This window comes from Ictalurus punctatus, chromosome 25 (assembly GCF_001660625.3).
Source record: "Ictalurus punctatus breed USDA103 chromosome 25, Coco_2.0, whole genome shotgun sequence".
Taxonomy (NCBI): domain Eukaryota; kingdom Metazoa; phylum Chordata; class Actinopteri; order Siluriformes; family Ictaluridae; genus Ictalurus; species Ictalurus punctatus.
The window spans coordinates 7292837-7310450 of NC_030440.2; the positions used below are offsets into that span (position 1 = coordinate 7292837).

Consider the following 17614-nt stretch of genomic DNA (forward strand, 5'->3'; position numbering starts at 1 on the left):
GCATTTAAGAGTGAACTGAAGATCTTAATAAAAGAGCAGGCATACTGATAGAAATTACAGGTTTGCAATCAGTGCTTCCAGTAGTAAGACTGGCTGCCTAACTTGTATATTTGAGATATTTTCTGATTCCAAAAAATGTCTTCTAAAAACAACTACCGTTCAAGACAGAACTCCTGATCTCATATACGGAAGCTCTAGGATGGAAAGTCAATTAACAGGGCTATCTTGGTCATAGAGGTACTCAGAATATTAGGAGTAACCATAACCCAGCCTTATCTAGACTTTGTGCATCAGGGATGTACAACCTCCTGTCTCTTGTGTTATTTATCAGGCTGATACAGTGAGACAGAAGATGCACTGTTTTGTACCAAGCCTATACCTAAGAATAGAGGAAAAACTGAGGCTTTGGGACAGGATGGCATGGTGCACGACTGGCCAAATTGATAACTGTAACCCTGCCAGTGCCATTACTGTTATGGATGACAATGCACCACATTATAATCAAACAGACCATGTTTTTGCCTATGGTTGATATTATTGATGAGCCCTGTATTCCAAATACCCAACAGACCAAGTCAGTGTGGCACAGCATACCATACATTACTTTTTATTGGCTATCACTACCGCCATACTACTTAGTAAATTGGCAATTGCATGCAATATCGATCCACACACAGTGTCTGCATTTGTGACCAGACCAAACAAAACCAGCATTCTTACCAAAGAGGTTGATGCTGCAGTATAACAAAATCCTATCAACATTTCTGTTCAATTTCTGGTCAAAATGTACCCAGGCCAGCCCTGTAGCCAGTGAGAATTCTCAAAGTAGATGTTATTGCCAGCTAGTAGATCACTGACCAAATATTTGTGTGTCTTGGGGAACAGCCCATTTGGTAAAGAAAGTGACTGGGCATGTAGCCCAAAGGTAACCACTGGTCCTCCCCTCAGTTGTAGAGCCACAGTTACATACCTAGCCTTTGCATAACCTTACATAACCTTACATTAGCTATTCTGAGGGAAGTTATATGTGTTTGGATATGACACTCCTGGACAACATGTCTGTGGAATACAATTAGTCACTATATCTGCCTCATGTGTGTGTGAAACTAAGGCTCGGAAAATTATTTTTTAAAAATAAAAAATATAGTCAATTCAATAATTTATGTACTGATATTTCTGATAATTCGATACACACCTTTTGGTGACTATTTGACGATAACATGCCAAATATGTGTACTAAATAAAGAAAGTTTACCCTCAAGGGCGTGGAGCATTCAGATGTTCCTTCCTGGTTTTGCTGCCAAATTCACTGCTTTCCACCCATATATTTATAGCAAGGAGTGGCTATTTTGCCACAGACATTCTAGCTTACAGTATATTTTAGGTTATTACAGAACTCACTGCACTAGATAAGTGCTAAAACAGTGATTAAGACCACAGAAAAGAAAGTAATTTGGTAAATTATAATAAATATATTCTTGCAAATACACCTACAGTCTACCTAACAATTACTATGTTATTGTTTTGCTATTAATTGTGCATAAGCCAAATCATACTCACTTCTTACATTAAGAATTTTAATTTCACAGTGCCTTACCCTTTTCTCTAGTTATTCCCTGGAAGATAGCAGGAGTTGTGGGGTGTCTTTCAGCGCTTGAATGTTTCCTCTCTGCTTGCCTTTCCTCAGGAGGCTGCTCCACCTTCAGTTCAGGCAGGACTGCAGTGGGGGGTGAAGGTTTGATGCTGGGCTTTGTCTTCTCATCCTCTCCCTCACTTGCCATCTTCTCTTTAGGAGCATCGTCAGAGACTGGAGCAGCAGGTGGAGGAGCAGGGTTCACAGGGGGAGCAGCGATCACTGTAGCTGAGGGGGGTGGAGGTTCATCCGGTTGCGAGTTGACTTTGCTTACCTTGGTGGAGGAGTCCTGGGGAAATCTCTTAGGGCTCTCTTCTTCACAGGACTCCAGGGCCAACTCACTGTCCAGCTCAGCCTCCCGCTCCTCGCGTAGGATGCTGTACTGCATGGCTGCAGAGTTGGGGGCAGAAGCAAGGCCAGGGAGAGGGTTAAAGGCAGGGACAGAGACAGAAACAGGAGCTTGGGTAGTTGCAGGGGCTGGTGGAGGGGTGCTGGGGCTCTTGCTGAAGGTCATGTAGGCAGAGCTGGGAGCCTGTGGACTTGGCTCCTCAGACACAAGCTCAATCTCTGAATCACCCGAATCTCCACTGCTGGCATCTGAAACCTTGGCATACAGGGGAAGAGTGGGAGTGCTCTTAAGCTCCAAGGAAGGACTCTGAGACTTGGGTGCAGTCTGAGAGACCAGTGAGAAAGTTTCTGGAGCTTTCTCCTGGGTTTTCACTTCAGTGATCGGAATCATTGGATCGGATGGAGAGTCAGACTCTTCTATAGTGAGAGAGGAAGAAAAGAATGGAAAGAGGTGAGTGTTTGCTGCAGGTTCAGCACCTGCTTGGCTGTGGCCATCTGCTGTGTAAAGATGTCCCACTGAGAGAGCATGTGTGGAATCAGTTACTCAGAGGGACAGTGGCTCAGTTCAGAACTGCACACACCACAGACTTCTTGCCTCACTATAAACTATTCCCAAATGTTTGTGCTGATTTCTGCTGTTAATATTATTGTTTGTGCCGGTTTGGTTTTCGAGCTTGCCTCTCATCTCTACAACCTTACATACGGTATATGACACAGCATTGTCAACACAAACATACATGTGAGCAAACTTCTTCTCTCTAGCATTTCTTATTAAAGTAGAGTGTTAAGTGGAGTTAAGTTATATTTTTCCATCTGTATGCCAACAAATTCAATATTGCTTCCTAGTTGTCTCTATTTTCAACAATTTGGCTCCACAACTGTCCAATTTTTAAACTGACTGAACTAGCCAATCACAGTGCAGGAAATAACAAAAAATCACTGCATCTGAGGTGACTCCTGAATGATTCAACAATAGGGATATCAACAGTTAGTCAGTCAGTGACAAAACAAGAACATTCTAGGCTGGCTTGCCCAACAGTCTGGCAAAACGCCTGCATAGAACGTCCTGTGCTGTGTTGTGCAGATTTATGTTATTTTAATGCTCACCTGTGAGTGGTGGAGTGGAAGATCCAGGACTCTCATCCTCTGGCTCGGACAGCGTGACAGTGGGCACTCCCTGTAGTCCCAGGCTCAGGATGCTCTCTTTCTCAGACACAGCGACCGGAGAGGCTCGCTCGTTGGCCACAGGGGAGACTGACAAGGGCGGGGTCTCTGTCAAGGTGATCTTGACTGGACTGGTACTGTCCTCAGCACCTGGTGAACGGTTGGGCTGGTAGTCAGAGAGCTCATCATCGGATGGTTCTTCTACATAGGGGAAAGTGTGTGAGTCAAGCGCAGCTGCAGACGGGCCCAGTGTCTCCACTTCCACAGGTGAGGGACTCTTCTCCAAGTAATGCCCTCCCCTGAGGCTGGATAGAGGGGCAGACTCTGAAGCGGCACTTATCCCCCAATCCTCCAAGAGCTGCTGTTGGCTGTAGGGATCCTCCCTGCTCCTGATGTCCATGTAGTTGTAGGTGGAATCGGGGGTCTTGTCTGAGTCACGCAGCTTGTCGGAGCTGTAGCCAAGCTCAGCACTCGGGGTCATCTCAATACCTGAGTCTGAGCTGAACATGGCAGACTGGCAATCCAGGCCCGAGATGAGGTCATCAATTCCTGCCTGCTGCTTCTTCTCCCCTCCACTGACATCGCCCGAGAAGTAAGAGGTGTCCATCTGGGAGGAATAACTGGACAGGAGGGACGTGTAAGGGTCACCCATATCAATGATGGACTTCTTCAGGAGATCTGCGTCTGATTTATCTGCGGGAGTGAGAAAACCGTGGGACAAGAGAGAAGGGAAAAGTGAGCAAACCTGAAAACCACGGATATTTACTCAACAATGACAACAATATCACTAAGTTCGCACAATAGCAGGCTACATTTTTCTTTAGATAAAATGTCTTTTTTTTTTAACTGTATTATTATATCTCCGTAGATTCAATATATTTCAACACAAAATCAAAACCTGCACAGAATCTGAAAATGAAACATGTTTAGACCTTACAAACTGCACGTTTAAAGCACTATATGCAACATAATGAAATAAGCCAGAGAGATCAATCTGACTACAATACAGTTTCTATATCATACAGAAACAATTTGACTTTGGGGAGGTAATCTGAATCTGCAGCATCCCATCCACAGGCTAATCTGACCTCTACCTTTTATCTATCTATCATTTGAAAATGTCCTTGAGAATATTAGTGACTTTGTCTTATACGTCTATGAGAGAGAAAGACAGATTGTGTGTGTATGAGTGTATGGGCGTGTACGCGAGTGTGTCTGTCCCTCTAGGTTTAAGTGTACACCCAGAGTGCTTGTCCAGGGCGTGGCAGTGACAGATCTTGCCTGTAGTCTGCGACGGCACCATCACCCTCCTCCCTCTATCCCTCCCCCTCTACCTCCTCCTTCTCACTCTCTTTCAATCGATGTGGCTGTTTTTGGCAGATGTATATTTTCCATGCTCACGTCTGTCCATGGGTTAACCGCAACGATGTCACACGAGGAATGGGGAAGTGCTTCCTCAGAGTGCTTCATCCATACACACACTCACACACACACACACACACAGGGAGTCTGCAAGTCTGATTATTTACAATAAATATTTCCATTCTCTTAATTACAGTCTTAGCACATCTACTGAGACATCAGTTAATTTCTCTACACATGTCTAATATAAGAAACAAGAAGATCCAAAGTGCTCATTACTGCAAGGGATTATAGAAATTAACTTCATAGCAGTAAAGGAGTCCTTTTGAACAGACAAGCAGTCTAACTGCAATTATTATGAGAAAGCATAAGCGTCAGTTGTAGTACGGCATATTGTACATGTTTACACTGTTGTCACTGCATCTGTTTCATGTAACAAGCAAACAGTGCGTGAGTTTAAATGTAGCCTGCATAACAGTACAGGTAGCAGGTGTAGTGGAGGTTAGAGGTGTTCTAGTCAAGCGTAGGCGGCTGTCGGAAATATCCCTGCTTTCTGTGCTACAGAAAACGAGTTGTGTTGCTCAGACTTACTGTAGATCTGTCGAAGCTCAGAAACATGTGAGTATTTACAACCGCATTTAATCTGCCTGTCGGCCCAGCTGTTAGGAAGCATCACCGGTGGCGCTTTTTTTTGTTGTTTTTGTTTTTTTTTGTCAACTGTGCTACTAACCCGTACTCCACTCCAGCAGAAAGCCTGCTCATCTAACTCTACACTGTCCTACATACATGAGGTTAAGGAGCACCACTGGGATGCTATTTTTAGCCCACAGTATCTGAAAAGTACGAGGATCCACGTGAAGAGAAGTCAAGAAGGCCACTGGTAACAACACCTGTGCTGTTATTCGGCCTCCACTGCTTGGAGGAGATGACGTTACAGAGGAAGAACATCTTCAACAGTGATGTCATGGACAATACATGCCAGTGAGTGGCAGGATTGCATTGTTTTCCACCAATGCACTATTTCAACACTAGATATACAGTCATGTGAAAAAATAAGTACACCCCATGGAAAATGTTTTATTTATTTATTTATTTATTTTTTTACATATTTGGACAAGCAACCATTTGATCCTCTTTGAAACAGGTTGAAACATTTGAAACTTCAAAGCATAAGAATAAGTCCTAGTCCTAGAAGCACGTGAAAGACTGAGCTACAGTTATCGGAAGCGTTTGGTTGCAGTTATTGCTGCTAAAGGCGGCACAACCAGGTTTAAGTTTAAGGGGGCAATTACTTTTTCACATTGGTGATAGGCGTTGGATAACTTAAACGGTACTGTGTTTACTCAGGTTGCCTTTGTTTTATGTTGTATTTCGTTTGAAGATTTAAAACTACTGGGTATGAGATATACACAAAACCAGAAGAAATCACATACTTTTTCACAGCACTGTAATTGCACGTAGGTGAACTCCTGTCAATTAATTATGGGACTTCAGATGACAACTGGTTACCTGGTCTCACTAAATTAAGCCATATAATCCCAATCAAGTCCATTTCAGTTCCAGGCTATAGCACAACAAAATCTGAAACATTCAAGGAGGGTGAATACTTATGCAAGATACTGTATTTAAAGTACTTTTCAGAATTCTGAAAGCTATTGAATTCAGATGAGAGTTTCAGTGAGATACGTTTACCGGATAAAGAAAAAGATGAAACACAAGAATGTGACACGGGAGGCTACCCGCTCCGGTTGAGAGCATTAGTGTGTGTGAATGCTATAATATGCATCACCACACACTCTCAAGCCCACATTCCACCTTCAACATCAGGCATGCTGTGGAGGAACTCATGACTCATCCACATCATTAAGAGTAGAGACAGAAAGAGTAGGTGAGACAGCGGTGACACGTAATGATCTCAATGTTAGAGAAGACAATCGAGGCAAATATATCTACATGCACATCAGGGATGAAGGTCTAATGTCTGGCTGTAACACCCACCGTGAAACTCTGTCCGATCCTGAGCTCAGGTTAGTGTGCGTGCAGAGATTCACATGTTCTCCCCGTGTTCATGTGGGTTTCCACTAGGTTCTCTGGTTTCCTCCCACTGCAGGTAGGTTACGTTAAATTGCCCCTAGGTGTGAATGAGTGTGTGAACGTGTGGGTGAATAGCGTCTTGCCGATGGCTTCCCATCCACTGAGAATTCTCCCGCCTTGTGCCCAGTGTACCGGAATTGGATCCGGATCCACCGCAACACTGACAATGATAAAACCGTGACTGAAGAAGAATAAATGAATAATGATTTGAAACAAAACAGATCACAATGCTGTCCTCTATGATGTTCTGTGTGATGTTAAAATTCCGATAACGAAAGACAAAATTCTGAGTGAAGAGACACGAATGCTTTGCATAACTTTGATGTGTAAATCAAATCATTTCTTTAGAAGGATTTTCACATCAAAGGATTAAATGAAGGTGTTCAGAAGTAAACTATATGGAAAATGAAATGGAAGTGGAGAAAACTCAACTTCCTGCCCAGTCTCTGCCTTTCCAGACACCCAGACGTCTACTGTAATGTAAATTTGATATCTCATTAGTTGCTTATGTTGTACTTTGTAAATTTAATTTATTTTTTAAAATATACACTCGTTTCAAATCTGATGACTGCAACACACTCCAAAAAAGTTGGACAGTCGACTGTTTACCCCTGTGTAACATTCCCTTTTCTTTTAATAACACTTATTAAGCGTTTGGGACTGAAGACACCCCAATACCATGACAGACGCTGGCTTTTGGACCTGATGCTGATAACAGCTTGGATGGTACTTTTCCTCTTTGGCCCGGAGAACACGATGGATGTTTGTCCAAAAACTATTTGAAATGTTGACTCGTCGGTTCATAAAACATGATTCTACTCTGCTACTGTCTATCTTAGATCAGACCAAGTCCAGAGAAGAACTTCTGGACAGTGTTGATGTATGGCTTCTGCTTTGCATCGTAAAGCCTTAACTTGCAACTGTGGATGCAGCGGCGAATGGTGTCGAGAGACAAAGTTTTGCCAAAGTATTCCCGAGCCCATGTCAGGATATCCATTACAGACTCACGATGGTTTTTAAGACAGTGACGTCTAAGGGATCGGAGATCATCTGCATTGAGAAGTGGTTTTCAGCCTTGCCCTTTACTCATAGAGATTCGACCGGATTCCTTGAATCTTTTAATTATATTGTTCACTGTAGAAGATGAAATGCCCAATATCCTACTGATCTGTCTTTGGGGAATATTGGATTATTCGCTGATACATCTGTTGGCAGATTGGCGAGCCTCGACCCATCCTTGCTCTTGAAGGACTAGGCCTTTTTTGGAGGCTCCTTATATACTATGATTAGACGATTGCCTCACCTGTTTCACATCACCTTCTTATTTCAACTTACTTGTCTCATCGGCATTAGTCCTAAATTGCCCCTGTCCCAACTTTTTTGGATTGTGTTGCCTGCATCAATTTCAGAATAAAGATTTATCTTCAAAAAACGATGCAGTTGATTAGGTAAAACACCAAATACCTTGTCTTTATACGTTTTTTGTTTAAATACAAGTCAAAGTACATTTACAAATCCCTCCTCTTTGTTTTTATTAGCACTGTCCATACCGTCCCAACATTTTCGGAATTGTGGTTGTATAAGAATGTAACGAACATGTATTTGAAACTCACTCCCAAATGAGGGTGATAAATAGATTGCATTGGCACAGCATGACCTGGTTGTAGTGTTATAAATAGTTGAAAATGGCTAGATCCAAACAATGAGTGCTTTGTGATGTGTCCGTGGTTGCATTGTCATGACCCGGTGTTAATGACAGGTCAGGTGTCAGACCCGCATGGTGTGTATTGTGGTCAGACCTTCAGACATACAACTGCAGGACACACACACATCAATACTACAAAGTCACACAGAATAAAGTCTACAGTATGTGCGCAACAGCCAATGTAATCCGAAGTAAAAATAACAAGAATTTTTAAAAAAGGAACTTTTTTTTCTCTCCTGTTTTTTTTTTGGTAGTTATTAAACCATGTGACGCTGCAGAAATATTGACAAAATGGAAAATATGTATCTTAAAATACGTAGTGACAAAAATCTCTCCGTACCGCGTATCCTACGTTGTGTAGCCTGGAGCCTATCCTAGGGGACTCGGGGCACAAGGTGGGGAACACCCTGGGTGGGGGGCCAACGCGTCACAGGGAACAATCACACACACATTCACACAATACGGACAATTTAGAGATGGCACTCAGCCTACAACGCATGTCTTAAAACTGAGGGAGGAAACAGGAGTACCCAGAGGAAACCCCTGAAGTATGGGCAGGACATGCAAAATCCACACACACAGTGTAGAGGCAGGATTCGAACCCCCAACCCTGCAGATGTGACGCAAACGTGCAAATCACTAAGTCACTTCGTAGTCCCTCCTTCCTTATTAAATAATACATTTTTAAATATTATTAAATGTTCTTGCTCTGTTTTTTTGATCTGCTTTAACTGACACTGGGGGTCTACTTTATGAAGTTGTGGGTTGGAGATGAAGGAAAGGCACAACTATATACAAAAAACATAAAAATATATAGCCATTTTTTTTTCTCGCGAGTACATCTGACTTAATATGTGTTTAATGGACACCGTGGAATAATACAAAAATGTCTGAAAACAATAAGATCATTTCAACATTGATTAATGGATTTTAACAAGTGACCTCAGGCTTCCTTTCTAAATGTTTCTTCTCAGTAGAGGAAAACACATCATTACACAAACTTCTTAAAGGTATACTCCAGCGTGAAAAATGCTAGAGTATACCTTTAAGGAAGGCTGCCGGAACTACCGCAGCTTCAGGCTTTAGCCACAGTGCTAACACTAATGCGCTTTACGCCAGCTAATCACTCCTCCCCTAAAGAACCTAGAGAGGAATTATACTAAGAGGATCTACAAATTACATGAATGAAAATGCAAGATGTACAGCCTGAAAAAAATAAATAAATAAAAAAAATCAGCATCGCCAGCAGGGCTTCACCATCTGTTCTGATGCCTCGGTTTATTCTGTAGGTGGGCATCAGGAAGTGGGAACAGACACAGCTTTGAGTTGAGGTGAAAGTGATGCAGGGAGAGCAAAAAGAGATTTCTGTGTGTAATTGCATATAAGAATAAAAGCAGACAGGAGAATTGAATTGTTTTGGAAGGAGCAGTGATTCAGGTAAAGGTGCTACTAGCTAAAGGATAAGTAAATGCATTGAGGGAAATCGAGAAACAGGTAATAAAGATTATCCACAACGGAGTTACTGGTTATAAACAGGGCAGGCAGGAGGAAAGATAATACGCTTTCACAAGGAGCCAAAGGAATATAGCTGATGTCGCCTCTCGGTGTAGCGTTCCCATCAGGGTTAAGTGACTAATGCTCCTGAAGAGCTTTGCTATTGTGGGCCTCATAGCCATTCAGCACTGGAGCTATCCTGATTAGATTAGCTTCATACACTACCATATACCAAGGCTTGTCCATACAGCAGCATGTTTATTGTGCTGTGCATTTAAGGCGGAACAACCAACCTGGGACATTGTGGAGAACACAATGGGAAAGGACCAGCCAGAGGCTTTAGGAGCATTCTGTCTTTTACAATTTACACCACCATTATTAAGAATGCAATGTAAGGTCAGCTGTCTGATTGCATTGCGCTACTAACATATCAAGACGGTGGTTTAAAATCCCACTCCTGTAGACCCTTGATGGTTATCTGCTGAGCTAAAGGAACGGCTCTTGAGCTGAAATTGTGAATCACTGAATTATGGACATGCTGTTTACAGTGGGCTAGGCTTTAAGCGCTGCTGTTGTCTGGGCATTATAACCTCAATATGCTGTTAGAAGTTAGAAATCACTAACAATTTGGTCATACCTTTCCATTTATCATTTTTTTCATCCATCCATCTTCAGTAACTATTTTACAGTATGCTGGAGAGTCACTTAATGTGAGGCAGGAATACATTCTTGATCAAATGCCAGTCCATCACCAGTGCCTTTTCAACGTCATTTGAAATCATGTTCTACTCACATCTTTTCTTATATTAAGCAGAAGTGTCTGGACCAAAGCCCTGGCTGTGTAAAGGGACCACGGGGCAGGTATAGGCTTACATGTAGAGATGGCATGATACCGCTCTTTCCTTTTCCAAGACTGATACTGATACTGAAACCTTGAGCATCAGTTGATATCGAAACCTATCCGATGGTTTTTACTTTAAAAACAACTAAGCTGTTAAATGAATTTGAATTGAAGCACTTTAAAAAATACATGAAATAATACACAACTTAAAACACGGATTATAGAAAACCACAGCTTTTTTTTTTTGCAGTTAAACTCACACAAAAAGCACTTACATTGTAAATATAATAAATATAATTAATTATAAAGCATTAAATATAAGAAAAATCAACGATAACAACAACAAAAATACATATAAAATAAAAACCCTTCCAGTTATTTTTTACATTTTTATTCCAAATCCAATTCCAGTCTTTTCCATTTATGGAAGCCTGTTAAAAAATAAAAAAGGAACAGTAATTGCGACTTTATTTCTCTCAATTCTGGCTTTTTTCCATCCATCCATACATCTGTCACGTAATGGAGGCTGAGACGGAAGCAAGTGCAGGTATGGCCGTTTAATCAAACCAAACGTACAAAGGATCAGGCAGAAAACAAAGTCCAAGGCAGGCTGGGGTCAAGGGATCAGACAAACAGGCTAAACTAGGCAGAACAGAGAATCGAGGTCAACAGGGTAAACAATGTCCATGATCAGAAAAGCAAACATGATAAGGCTTAGAAATATGACTAGAGACTAGGCAACTGAGCGTAATAGTCATAGTGTAAGTCATAGTGTTCGAAAAGTGTCTTATATAGCGTGGTTGTGAGTGCTGTGAACTGGATGGAGGTGTGCATGATTAGAATGAGTGTGTGTGTGTGTGTGTTCTGGGAATTAGACTTCATGGCAGCCATGTTTGTAGGCCGCAGTGCAGTATGGGAAATGTAGTCACTGGTTTGCTGTGATATGACTCCATCCATCCATCTATTTTCTGTACCGCTTATCCTTACTGGGTCTCACAGAACCTGGAGCCTATCCCAGGGAGCATGGGGCACAAGGCGGAGGACACCCTGGACGGGGTCTGACTTTTATTCTCATAATGAATTTATATCTCACAATTCTGACTTTTTTTCTTGCAATTTAGACGTCCACTTGACACTTAGTGAGTTACAAAGAATACACCAACAATGCATCAATCATTCTCTATAAATAGGCTGTATAAGAACAACACTCATCAGTTGGTCAAGTCAAGGAAAACCAGATGCTAGTGTGCGCTTGTTACCTGAAGTTAGTCACATTTCAGATACCGTGTATTGCGAATAAAATAAAGTCGGAATTTTGAGCTGTTAGTTAACTCAAAATTGCCAGAAAATAATGTCAGAATTGTGAGATATAAAGTCGCAGTCACCTTTAAAAATTTTTTCTCCGTGGCAGTAATATGACTTCCACATCCATGTGTTACAGGATCAAATGAAATTTATTCTTGTTTCCCCTCCCATATCTGATCCACCATTTTTTGTGGGTATCGGCCCCAGAACGATCCTGGGTGTCGGATCAGTGCCATCTCTACTTACATTTCCATAAAACCTTTTGTTAATATTCCTTCCCACCGGAGCAACATACCATAAGGGCTCCTCTCCTCCATGGTATGTTATTGTTGACAAGTATTCTGTTGTTTTTTTTTCCACAGGAACACAGAAAGACTGCATTACTAATAATACGAATTAACGAATAAACATATAAGAAGGGAGATATACTATGAGAAGCCAGAGAGCGGAAAAATAAAGATGGATGGAGCTTCAGAGAATCATAACTCCGTGACAGATAGCTCTATAATTTCCGTTGGGAAGCTTCTGGTCTTTAGGTTCCGATTAGCCATGTCTTTCATTAGTGTGTATGTGTGTATGGCTACAGCGAGCAGCAACGTGGAACAGACCGGGTGGGCCTGCATGACCCTGACGCCGAAGTCCAGTGGAGATGACACTGAGCTTTATCCATACTGAAAGCATGCTATGGGCCTTTCCTCATCTTCACAAGGATAAGGATTTTTCACGTGTGGTTTGTACGCAGATGTAGGCAGAATGCAGACTTTACAAAATACAAAACACATACTGTGTATCATTTGGATTTTGCATGAGTTTTGTATACCGATGTTGTATGCCGGCTCAGATGCGTCAAATGTCAGTGCTTTTTACACATTGGACAAGCAGCCAATCAGAGAAATGAGACAACAAGAGAGTCCAATATATGACAATAATAAAAGGAAAAAGGATTGATAAAAACATTCGCTTTTTTTTTTCTTGCTGAAAAGGTAAAGCAATTATTTGTTCTATAATTTGTTGGGAAGATGCAGTGACTAACAGACAAATTATTCTCATAAAGAGATCCAGTTAAATATCCAGCTATGAGTCAGATAGGATTAACAATACATAGATGCTAGCAAAATAACACAGATTGGATATTTAAAAAAAATAAATAAATAAAAAATCTCAGAAGCGACTGGACTTTGTTTTTTGTTTTTTTGTTCTCCACACTTTATTTGAGGTAAATAGTGATAAATGACAAACTAGCTCGCTACCATCAGCCTCGGAAATGCAGTAAGCACTACTGGGAGTGATTCATGTCACCCTGAGGCCCTGCACAAACAATGTACTGTGATATTGTTGAGCAACTAGAGCTTTAACTACAGCCTGCTAACCTCAGGAAACTGCCTCGTTTTGTAGACCCACAATCCTGTTTTTTTTTTTGATCTTGCAGATTGTGCACAGTTACACTGTGGCGCTGATGATCAGTTCACGAAACGCGAACAGACTGATGCAGGATCACACAGTGCCACACTGTCAGCTAACTGCTAATGCTGTCTAAAAGACGAGCTTGTGCTGAGCTTGTGTGGGAGGTTCTGATCTCTCACCTGCCACTCAGTAAACGTGACAGTCACACTGATGTGTACAATAATGTTTTAAATCTCATTTCCGTAATACGGATGAAAAAAACAATAACGGCAGCAGCAGGTAATTATATTCTCATAGTTACAAATACTAGGACTGCATCCCAAACCACATACTAGCTTACTAGTATTAGTACAGTAGGAGTACTGACATACCTTTTCAGTACAAAGTACGTTGGGGTCTTTTCTATTTTGGCACACTATGTGTGCAAAGAGTGCATTATGCAGTTTGAATTCTCTCTGAATGCATACTGACTGAAATTAACTCTCACCGTGGAGAAGGGCAGAGCCAAGCCCACGTTACATAACTCACGAGTCACCTAAAATATCAGTTTTCTACAGGAGAGGTGAAATTTCTAAATCTTACACACAACAGCTATAATTAAGGGATATTTAGTGTCTGTTGACAAATGAAGGTTGTCTGGGAAAATCAGTTGTGAGGCAGAAAAACAATTTATTACACTAAAAAAAAACGATAAAGTGCAGTAACCAGCAATAAAATGAAGCAACGTCAATATTTGATGTGATGACCCTTTGCCTTAAGAAAATAATGAGCTGTAAGTTTTATTGAGGATCTTACAGAACCAGTCACAGTTCTTCTGGAGACTTTGACTGTTGCACTTGCTTCTTATTTTTGCAGCAAAACCCAGCAGCCTTCATTATGTTTTTTGTCTGAAAAGTGGTCGTTTATGTAATATGCAGCTTTCTTTACTGACATACAAACATTTTTCTGTAAGATTTAATTTTGTACTAGAAAACTAACATTTAGAAATGCTTTTGTACTGACTCGATAATGTAGAAGTTATAAAATAAAAAATCTGTAACAAAGTTTGTACTAAAAATAATAGGGTGCCAAGACTTTTGCACAGCACTATATGTACAGCCGTAATTTTCCCTTTAATCACTTGAGACTATTCCCCAGCTGTTAATGTCATTCAACTCATAGCATAGCCAATAAGAAAAGACCTTGTAGTCAAATTATGTTCAGACAGGGTTGAGCTAGGTGTCCAAGTCAAGTGTCTACTAATCCACTAATCTGTCTGCTTTATACTTGGACAACAGTTCAAACAGAAACTAGAAGCCAGTCTGATCCAACTCATCCAACTGAACTCTTTCCTTTCATCAATATACACAGGTTAGTCCAGAAACTGTGTGGAAACTATGACACAAATACAACAACTAAGAACAAGGGTGGAAATTACCTGAGTCATTGTACTTCATTAATACACTATAAGTATTATATAGGAGTATTTATACTTTACGTGAGTGTTACTGAAATTGAATACTTGTACTCTTACCTAATTATATTTCCAAGAATAAAAAAAAAAACCTCCTTACATTCCTTTTATTTAGACCTTAAAAGCAGCCGTTACAGATCTCAAGGGTCTCGTCTTCTCTTATCAAGTCTGTAAGTGTAGGCCATACACTAATAAAACAGGCGTCTGTGCATTTAAAGCAGCCAAAATCGATCAAGAATCGTGCCAAATCATCATCTTCTGTGACCTTCTCATGCCATTCAGTGTAGTTAATGCTACAGTTATCCGTATGCCTTTAAATATGGATAAGCCATCATACTACAGTGTTGACCTTGAGGATGAGTGCCTCAATAACAGTAACATGCTGGAGTATCTGTGCATTTACGAGTTGGGAAGTCTTAATTACGACGTCATGTGCGTTCAACTTTGGTTAGAGCAAGACGGCGGCGTACCTACTCTAATTAACTAAAAAACTTTTTTTAAATACAGCAAGGTTTCTTAACTCTACTTCTAGAAAATGAAGAACAAAGAATGTGCATCAGGTGTGTTTTTGCTTTTTAAAAAGAAATGTTTTTAATCAATTAATGAAACCACTGTAAACTATATTGTTACACATTAATTGTACAATGCTATAGTATTTTGTGCAGGCAGTTATCTTTCACCAAATTTACCATCAACTACAGACATTGCACCCATTTATTCCGCCATGTTTTCTTACTGACACGCCCCCCAACTCGGAAATTCAAACAAAACCCAATTCGTTTCCTACTTGTAATTACGACTTTTGTTGTGGCGTTCATGTGCAACTCTTAAATATGATCTTTCTGACATGACTTGAAAGCACCATTAGCAAAGTTGTATAAAATGAGGCGTCTCCTTTGCCTTGCCAGAAGGCAAGAACACCATTAAAGTGGTAAAATTTTGTAAATAAAATTGTTAAAAAAATGGTACTTTACATGAGGTTTTGCTAATTTGCTAGCATTAACTTGCTATATTCAAATGAGGGCCTGTAATAATTTGGCCAAGCAGCAAGTCAAATTCTAGCTAATGGTAAATACTGGTTATTTACATGATATTTCACACTACATGATTGATTCATAATCAAACTATCTAGCGTTAGTCATGCATATTGTGCCTGACCAGCTCACAGGAAGGACAGCAAATTGTGTATATACCACTAGTGTAGTTGCTTTAAAATGAAAACAATCTTCTAACAGTTTTAGACAAGTAATAAAAGTTACCATTTACTTGAAAACATGAGATTACTTAATTTGATACTTCCACTTTTAAACGAGTACGATTATGGCACATTATTCCCTGCTGAAATAAAACAAGAGAAACCATATCAGAAATTCTAATGGTTTCCACTACAAATCCCATTACAAAGCATCAGCTAATCATTAAAACTATTACCATTACCATTATTGGTCCTTAATAGTATTCACTCGACATAACATGCCACCAATAGAAGGCAACATATTACCAGTAGCGACCCACAGGGACCATTACAGTTTCCATTAAAACCAATACAATTCCCATTATAACCTTTAAAAACCATTACAAATTCTATGAGGGTTTCTTTCAGCTGTGTGTGTACTTTCACTTATGTATTATTTCTCAGCACTTTTTCCACCCCTGTCAGTGAAGCATATAAATGTGTCAAAAATGAGGCATGATAAATGTCAACAGGGCTTGTCTTTTTGAAACAGAGCTAATCACGCACTGCAGCTGAAATTGGTGAGATGGCTGTTTATTAGCGAAAGCACTGTACCGCTGGGCTAATAGCGATGTTCGGTAATGAGGCTGCACAACGGGTTTTTCTCTGAAAGGCTTTAATTTGTTATCCTATGTATAATCTGTGATGCGAGTTCTTTCCAGTACAGTCAGTCGTTTTTATCCCTCTGAGACTGTTCTGTTCTCCATGTCTCCGTGATTTTTTTTAAGGAGAAATGAAGCACGACTAACAAGACTAGCCTTAAACTTTATAGGTTTTATTACGCAGGTTATTGCAATTGGATTAGTCTTCTCTGTCTTACAGCTAAGAGAAATGCCTCAGAGTATTTTGAGGCCTGCTAGCTTTTAATGTATTCTGCTGAAATAATGTGTTTAATGCCGTCGCTGCTGAAATGTGAGACCACTTTGTGCTTTGTGTAGTCCCTCGTGTTTCCCGTGTATGTGCATCTGAATAAGTCAGTCGGTCATGTAGCTTCCACAAGACTCGCTCGTCCAAATATTCCATCGTTATTTCACTTTTAAAGGAGACAAGACATTAGAAGTTAAATGACATATATAACCAGGGCAAAATACTGGAATTCAAAAGTCCCCATGAAATCAAAATGGAAGTTTTGTGGCTTTTAGTACGAATATGTTAGCCTTAAGATTGTCTATAAGCTAGAGTGCTCAAAAAACAACGGCAGAATTCACATTTTGAAGAGTTGTATGCATTCAAAATTTACAATCTCTCTCTACCACCAATACAGATCAACAATTTTGATGACATCATTCTGCACTTCAGCTTCTCCTTAGGTTTTCTGTCCAATGAAATGCTCTCTAGAATCTGAAGTGGCCCGCCCCCAACATGATAAAAATCACCTTGCCGAAGTTATAATATATAATACCTAAATGCTATTGGCTATTTTAAAAAAGCGTGGAGCCACTCGATATGTCCCGCCCTGACTTCCTGTTTCAGTGGAAATGACGTCAACACATGGAATGATGATGTGCATTTCAAGGCACTTCATGGTGACTTTAAAATACTGTCACGGATATGTAGAGGTGGCGGATCCAAGTGTT

The 17614-nt window shown here is 40.5% G+C and overlaps 1 protein-coding gene across 1 annotated transcript in view; it reads right to left on the reverse strand.

Moving 5' to 3' along the window:
• Positions 1–17614, reverse strand: part of rtn1b (reticulon 1b) — a 50157-nt gene that overhangs the window by 21175 nt on the left and 11368 nt on the right. The window contains exons 2-3 of the mRNA XM_017455936.3: positions 3089–3838; positions 1598–2398 (exon numbers count right to left, since the gene is read on the reverse strand). Of these exons, the coding sequence (XP_017311425.1) occupies positions 1598–2398; positions 3089–3838 (1551 nt within the window). The remainder of the gene's footprint in view (positions 1–1597; positions 2399–3088; positions 3839–17614) is intronic.